The following is an 8,482-nucleotide window of genomic DNA, read 5'->3' as shown; positions in this document are numbered from 1 at the left end:
CTGCCTGGAACCCCTGTTAAATTCCATCTGACTGTATTTGTGCTGAACTTGTCAGATTGTCTTCTACATATGATTACAAAGTCTTTAAGGGAAAGATGTGTCTTATTCACCTTAGCGTCTCCAATGCCTAGCAGGTTGCTTGGCACAAATAAGTAGTAAGTGTTTATTAATGAATAAAAGTAATGCTATAACCTAGATTTAGGTTCATGAAGACAATTGTGTTCTTTTCTCTTTAGGTGTCTTATTCTTGGTATATTGCATGCCTCAGCAGGATAAGAAGGATTAAAGAGGGGAAGGAAAATCTGTAACTCTATAACATTTTTGGACATGATTTTGGAGGGAGGTAAGCCAAGTTTAATGAACATATCTTTTTGTAAATCTTTTATTCCAGTCTATCTATGCCTGACTCATATGATGATTAATCAACAAATGTGTTTTGGGTGCGTACTATATATCAAACATTGTCTAAGAGTGTGAGATTCATCAATGATCAAAACAAAGAAGGACCTCAAAGAGCATTAGCTCCGCCAGTGAACTTTACCAGTCATTTCCTCTTTCTGAATCTTAGTCCTGCCTTTGTGCAGGAACCCGAAACACTGTAATGGAAAGCTTGCAGATTCTCAGATGAAAGACACTGGTAAACACATGGATATTTGTTCATCAGCGCTGCTACTTCTCTCTAGAACCAAGGACAGTTAGGAGGAGAAGGAGGTCACTGACTAAATCTGCTCCTTGACTTTGTCCTCAGCAGTCCACATTAGTAGACACTGCCTTTGTTAAAAAAAAAAAAAAAGAGAGAGAGAGAGAGAGTTTTATATATCCGTGCAGCATTGGGAGGTTGCAGCTTTCTTTCTAGCTGCCAGTCTCCCTAAAGCTCCACCTGGGACTGAGCCTCTCCCCTATGCAGCACCCAGGTACTTCCCTTCTCTAGTCTGCTAGGGTTTTTGTGCTGAGAGTCTCCACCTGTTCACAGCATCGCAGCTGTAGAGGCTGGTCTGGACACAGGAACCATTTCCTATAGAAACTGGGCGTCTTTGAAAGATTCCAAGGGAAGCTTTTATGTCTCCCTCCTACAATCCCAGCTTCTCCTAAGTGGAAGCTAGACTAAAAACAAAGACCACGCTGATTTTTTTTTTTTCTCCTGAGAAAACACAGTACCATGGTTTTTTTTTTTTTTTTTTTTTTTTTTTTAAGTCCTAATTGCTTGGTGGGAAATGTTTTTATTTCACAAATACTCTGTGGCTCTGAAGTGACAGCAAGATTACATTTCTGATAGAATCACCGGTACAGTTTCCAGGCTCCCCAGGGAGAACAATGTGAGGCTATTCCTCCCGGAACTAGAGGCGCCTTCTCTGGTCCCGAAGGTACAGTTAAACACTATCCCAAATAAGTGAAAACAGGGGGTGGCACATAAAAGAATGAGAGCTCGGCACTTGAGCTAAAACCAGTGATCTTAGCCAGAAGACTATGGGAGCAAAAAAGAACTGCAAAAATAACTCTTAACTTCAATTTTTCAAATTCCCAACGGGTCACTCTCTCGTCTCCAAATGGGGGACATGTGACAAGGAAAGGAGAAAACCTGGAAAAGTGTAAAATGTAAACAATACATAAAGAAATTACAATAGGGGAGTGGAGGGCAGGGGCAGCTTCAGGGTGAGGCTCTCAGAGACCCTCCTGCTGGCTGTGAGCTAGAAAGACCCGGGCCGGCCTCCTGTTGCGCGGAGGCGGCGGCGCAGCAACAGATGACCCGTCCCAGGCCATCGAACAGCCTAGAAGACGCTTTCGCAGGAGCAGGGCGGCGGCCGGGGGCGCGGCGGCGGTGGGCGCAGGTAACCCTGTTCGGGCTGCTCCCGCCGGGCGTGGTGGTAATGCGGGTGGGGCCAGCGGTGGCGGTGGAGCGCCTGGTGGCCCCGGGTCCCCTCCTCGTCCTCCGCGACTCCCTCCGGCGGGCAGCACAGCGCGCCCAGGCGCCTCCGCAGGCGCCGCCGGAGCCGACAGCCGCCCGCCTGGAAGAACAGGTAGACGAAGGGATCGAGGGCGCTGTTGGCCACCCCCATGAGGCGCAGCGCCACCGCCAGGTCGTCGGTCTCCCAGTCCCCCACCGGTCCAGACGACCACGTGGCCGCCAGCCGGGCCGCGAAGTAGGGCAGCTGGCACCCCACGAACAGCAGCGCCAGCACCAGGCTCATCTTGAGGCTCTGCACCTTGGCGCGCGGCAGCACGTTGGGCGCGGAGGCCTGGACCGGACTGGCCGACCTGGGTGCCGCCGCCGCCGCCGCGGATGGGGCTCGGGGCTGGCGCGGCCACCAGGTGCGGAGCAGGCGGCCGCCCGCGACGCTCATGACCGCGGCTGGCGCCGCGAAGCCCGCCAAGGCCTCGTAGAGCGCGTAGATCATCAGGTGCCAGCGCGGCAGTAGCGTGAAGATGTCGTGGCAGCGGCGCTCCCCGGGCCAGGCGCGGGCGGGCGGCGGCGGCGAGGGGGCGCCCCCGCGCACCACGAAGGCGGCGGGCAGCGCCAGCAGCAGCGCCAGCAGCCAGCCCAGGGCGGCAAGGGCGCGCGCGGGCAGCGGCGGGCCCTGCGGACGGCGCACTGCGCGCTGGCGCTCGAGGGCTATGAGCGCCACGAGGTGGGCCGAGGCGGCGCGGCCGGACGCCCGCAGGAGGTGCACGCAGCGGCACGCCAGGTCTCCCGCGGCCCGGCGCGGCTCGCCCAGGAGTTCCCAAGCCAGCTGCGACAGCGCGGTGCCCCCGCCCGCGTACAGGTCGGCCAGGGCCAGCTGCACCAGCAGGAAGTCCATCTTGCGACGCTTGGGACCCGCCCAGGGCCCGCCGCCGCCGCACAGGCGACACAGCACCGTGGCGTTGCCGGCCACAGTCACCACCAGGATAACCCCCAGGAAGACCAGGCGGACGCGGCGGCTGGGCAGCCCGGACGGCGGCGGAGGTGATGGAGGCGGGGGTCCTGGGATGGGGGCTTCTTGTCCGGGGGCTCCCTGTCCGGAAGTCAGGTTGAGACCCCAGCCCAGCGAGATGGGTACGGAGAGGTTGGGCGCCGGCGACGGAGTTGAGGGGCTGAAGGGAGCCTCCATCCTTTGCCTGGAGGAAGAGGAGGTACCAAAAAGGGCAGGCAGGGCGCGGGAAACCGAGGTGGAGTAGAGGCTGCGCGGAGTTCCCAAAGTTAGTTGAAAACGCACACGCGCGAAGAGGGAGATGGATGCGGGCAGCTTTGCGCTTAGTTGTTTTTATAGGTTGTCCTCGTCATTTGTCACTCAAATGGGGGTTGTACACTGGAGGAACACACATGATCCCTCTTCTCCACCTTCCTCTGCGCGTCTCCCCTCCCAATCCGGGTAGATCTCCTTCCAGTCTCTGCCGCAGCCCCGCGCTGCCCTCGCGGGAGTCGCAAAACCCTGGGCTCTAGGAACCTCTCCTGTTGGCTGTTTACATAGAACTCAGCCAGACACGACTTAGAGACCGAACAACGAACAGCCAGACAGAAGGTCGCTTTGCCCGGCCATCGTTAACCTGGACCAGCACCCTGGGGAGGAAGGTCCTAATTGAGGCTATACCCCACAAAATGGTATTAGATTGGCAGCAGGAAAAAAAGTAGAAAAGGCACTGGTTTTGATTAAAATAAAAAGAGAAAGATTTGAAATGCAATGGATCTGCACTAGCGTGGGAAAAACAGGAACACAAGAAACCGAACAGCGTTTTGAGCTCAGGAGTCCAACAAATAAATCTTCCTCTGGCCAACAGCCAGAGTGTTTTATTTGGAGAGAGCTCAAGTCAAGGGTATTGGCTGGCAATTAGGAGTAGCAGTGGTTTGCAGATTGTTTCAAATACTCCCCATTACTAGAAACAGCAGATTACAGCTGTTCTCCTTGATGTAAAATTCATGTCATTAGTCTGAAGAGGGCATTAATAGGTTTTATGCAAATGGAGTAGTACATTTATTGCTTTTCTCCTAATATTTTCACTCAGTGCTGGATATCTCATCATGGCTCTTCATTCTCTTGATTCTGTTTTTCAGCAGATGGGAGGTTGCTAGGAATGAGTACGCCTCCAATAAGACTAGAGAAAAGGTGACTAAGAAAATGATAAGGCGGCCAATTTTTTAAAAAGACATCCAACTCACAGGAAATGGTTTAGATTAAATGCTATCTCTTTTTATTTCAGCCCTACCTCCTCACAAATTTTAGTTTTCCTGTTGGAAGCATCAATTTGTCTTTTATGCACCCTCCACATTAATTAGGGTGACAGTAGACTTCCTGTGCTTCCTGGTCTGGGTGTCTGTTGGGGTTCATGTTTCCAGGCTGAGATGTGCAGGATAGGTGGATTTGGTGGGTGCTGCGGATGTCTCTGCCAGTTGCAATGGGAATCTCATTTCCCAAGCCGTTGTCCTTTGACCAGAGAACTTTGCCATTTTTATTATATCCCCAGTGCCTATCACTGGACCTGACATATGGTAGGTATCAGTAATTTTTTTTTGAGTTGATGAATTAATGGACATGTGATGCATTTCAGAAAAATTTGAGCAATGTTTCTACCTTGATTATAAATCCGTCAACCTAAGGGGAAAATTGCCTGTTATTCCTATGCCAGTATGATCCAGAAGAGCTCAGGGAAGCTCTGGGGAGGTATAGGAATAGCCATTATTGTTGGAACATTTAGGAGGTAGGGTGATAGGCTTGGGAAATGAAACTACTGGTTTAATTTCACATTCTCCCCTCAGAGGAGTTTGCCCATGACCTCTGTCTGTATCACATACATCATATTAGCTTATGAACCACTTCTTCCAGGGAGCTGTCTCTGAGCAATACTCATAACTCAGTGATTCTTCTAGCCAATATCACCTTAATATTTCTCAAGATAATTCTATAGTTTGTCTCAAATTTGTTGAAATGCTTTCATACAGCAAAAGAAGACTCTACCAGAAAAATTACATTTTACAGAACTTTGCTAAGACCTGATAAAATATTGATATAAAAAAACCCAATTCTTCAGGAAATTCTTCAGGGAATTCCCTGGTGGTCCAGTGGTTAGGACTTTACGCTTTCACTGCTGAGGACCTGGGTTCAATCCCTGGTCAGGGAACTAAGGTCCTGCAAGCCATGTGGCATGGCCAAAAGCTTTTAAAGAAAAATTAAAAACATAGATTCTTCTCAAAGTAATACCTGCACATAATTGGAAAATCAGCTAGAACTAGATGGCTGGTAACAATGTGAAGTTTCCCATCCACACATCCTCACGTCTCCTTCCCTTCTTCTAGAGAGGAGCCAATTTAGTTCTATTTCTGTTCTGGCATTTACTTAATTTCATGATTCTAAATAGTAAATGTACAGTACTATTTATTGCTTCATTGATTTTAGACATTATCTGTTGGTTTCTCATTAGGTAAGGACACAGATTTAGCTCTCACACCCTTTCCCCATGGTTTCTCTTTTCCCATACTGTTAATACAGTAGTATTGTAATTTTAGGTTAGATCTATATTCAGTTTTCACATTATTTTGAAATGAAAATAATGAATGTTGTAATGTACTATGAGTATCATCATTTTCCCTTTACATTAATAATTACTTTTTCTTAAATTTCTTTATTACAATAGGTAGGTCTTCCTGTACCTTAAGGATTCCCTCACAAGCTAGTCCCTTGTGTATAATTTCCACAAGGTGAGTTTCCTAACATGATATAGCACCTCCCCGTTTTTTCTTGGAAACCTTCTTACCAAAGACCTCCATTCCTCCCAGCATGGGCTGGTTTCTCTCTAGGCCTGCCGCCTAATGATCATCCCAGAAATGTCCCTTCATTGTCATCAGAGAAACTCTCTGCCTTTCTCTTCAGTTGGAGTTCCTGTTTCTTGGATCTCCTTTCTTTTTCCTTGATTTCTTCCCCTTTGGTAGAACACAGCATCCAATATGTCATAAAGTTAAAAGACTGGACAGAGGCTGAGGAGAGAGCAGAGAGAGCCCTCAATGTACCTGTTACTTGAGTCACGTGGATTCAATCTGGACAGGTTGCCTTCTGGTCCAGATGCGTCTGGGCACCTCCTTCACCATCACCCTAGAGACTCACTTAGGTTTGGTTACTTCTCCTGCTTTCTAACTTCATGTGTTTTCTTCTTTATTGGTTTATTTCTTTTCTTGGGTAGAAAGCATCCCTCAGTGGCTTCCTGAAAAAGGGTAACTTTTTGGGACCTCGCATGTCTGAAAATTTCTGCCTTTAACCTTCATGCTTCGCTGATGACTTGGATGTGTTTGCAATTTTATACTGGAAATATTTTCTTTCTAAATTTTGATGGCATTTCTCAATTGCCTTCTCTCTTCTAAGTGTTTGTGTGTAAAAGCCTAAAGTCATTCTGACTCTTGGTTTGGATGTTTTTCCATTCTAGAAGCTTCTTGATTCTTCTCTTTGTTGCTGATGAATTTCACAAAGATGTGGTTTGCAATGAGTTTATTTTCATTCTCTGTGCTTGACACAGCCAAAAATCATGAATTATATTTGATTGTAATATTGCTCTAGTGGTCGTTTATCCAGAACAGTTTTTCCCAGACTTTCTTTTTCATTTTATGACACACAGGGGTCTGAAGGGCCCATGACAGATGTTTTGCAGAATGTCTGTAAAGTTGTATTTGTTTCCATAAAATTAAATCTTGATTAGACTTCTGGGGCTGAAATAAGACATGTGTAGTACTGTGTCATCAGTGCATTGTTTGTGGGGCACGCGGTTTTAGTTTGTCTTAATAGTGGTGATGTTAAACTTGACATCTTTTTAAAATAAAATATTTTTATTATATAAATAGCACATATTGCATAAAAATTAGACAATAACAATCACTAAATATCATCCACATATAATACTTAGATATAAATCCTTCAGACTATAGTGACCAGGTCTGTTTATTTACAGAAATATGTCATACTATATACAGTATTTTATATCATGCTTCTTTTTCCAGTTAACATTGTATTTGGACAGTTTCCCATGGCCGTCAGTAAAAAATGTGATATAACTATCTGTTTAACATGAAGTGAATTACAATTATTTAAATAAACCCTTATTTTGGGACAAAGGTTTTCCAGTTTTCACTTTATAAATAATTCTGTGAAGAACATCTCTTCACGTACATCCTTGCACACATATTCAATTATTGCCTTAAGGTAAAATCCTAGGATTGGAATTGCTAAGGCAAAGCATGTGCACTTTTGAAGCATTTTAATACATGGTGCTGAAATGCCCTTGACAGAGGGCACAAGCAATGGATAGTCTTTTAATGCCTAAACTTCTTCCCCATAGTCTTTGCAAAAATAAGCCTAGTTATTGTTTTAAATTTTTGTCATTCTCCTGGATGAAAAAATGTTTCACAGTTAGTTCATCATTTTAAACTTCAGATACAATTCACAAACCGTAAAATTCAGCTTTTAAAAGTGTACAGTTTGGTGCTTTTTAGTATTACATAGTCAGAAGTTTGTGCAACTATCAGTTCAGTTCAGTCGCTCAGTCGTGTCCAACTCTTTGCAACCCCATGAATCGCAGCATGCCAGGCCTCCCTGTCCATCACCAGCTCCCGGAGTTCACTCAGACTCACGTCCATCGAGTCAGTGATGCCATCCAGCCATCTCATCCTCTGTCATCCCCTTCTCCTACTGCCCCCAATCCCTCCCCAGCATCAGAGTCTTTTCCAATGAGTCAACTCTTCTCATGAGGTGGCCAAAGTACTGGAGTTTCAGCTTTAACATCATTCCTTCCAAAGAACACCCAGGACTGATCTCCTTTAGAATGGACTGGTTGGAGCTCCTTGCAGTCCGAAGTACTATCTAATTCTAGAACATTTTCACCATTCCCAAAAGAAACCCTTCACACATTGCCTTCATCCCAGATCTCCTGGCAATCACTAATCTACTTTCTGTCTCTATGGAGTTGTTTATTCTGGACATTTCATATAAATTCAGTAATAATAGTATGTGGTCTTTGTGTCTGGCTTTTTTCACTTACCAACATGTTTTTAAGGTTCATCCATATTGTAGCATGTAACAGTACTTCATTCCTCTTGATGACTAAGTACTATCCCATTGTACAGATGATACATTTTGAACTACACAAAACCATTTATCTCTTAGCAGCTGTTGGATTGTTTCCACTTGTTGAATATTGTGCACAATGCTAGTGTGAATATTTGTGTACAGCTTTTTCTGTGAACATCTCGCTTCCATTTTCCAGGATAAACACCCAGGGGTGGAATTGCTGGGTAATATGGTAATTCTGTGTTTAACTTTTTGAGGAAATTCCAAACCATTTTCCAGAGCATACCACTTTATATTCCCACCAGTAATATATGAGTGTTTCTATTTCTTGCTTGTGTAGATACAGATTTCCAAATGATGCCATATTCCTTCTGCTTAAACAAGGTCCTTTAATGTTTCTAAATAGTTCAGATCTGCTGGCAACAAATTCTCTCAGCTTTTTCTTCATTTTTGAAAAA

General features: G+C 45.8%; 1 protein-coding gene across 1 annotated transcript; it reads right to left on the bottom strand.

Annotated features, from left to right (window-relative positions):
* Positions 1–780: 780 nt before the first annotated feature.
* GPR150 (G protein-coupled receptor 150) lies at positions 781–3,342 on the bottom strand. Its single transcript, XM_070794043.1, has one exon. The coding sequence runs from the start codon at positions 3,087–3,089 to the stop codon at positions 1,770–1,772; it is 1,320 nt and encodes a 439-aa protein (XP_070650144.1). The 5' UTR covers positions 3,090–3,342; the 3' UTR covers positions 781–1,769.
* Positions 3,343–8,482: the final 5,140 nt, after the last annotated feature.

This window comes from Bos indicus, chromosome 7, assembly GCF_029378745.1.
Source record: "Bos indicus isolate NIAB-ARS_2022 breed Sahiwal x Tharparkar chromosome 7, NIAB-ARS_B.indTharparkar_mat_pri_1.0, whole genome shotgun sequence".
In the NCBI taxonomy this organism is placed as follows: Eukaryota; Metazoa; Chordata; class Mammalia; order Artiodactyla; family Bovidae; genus Bos; species Bos indicus.
The sequence above is the reverse complement of the archived record's forward strand: the minus strand, read 5'-3'. Positions and strand labels throughout refer to the sequence as shown.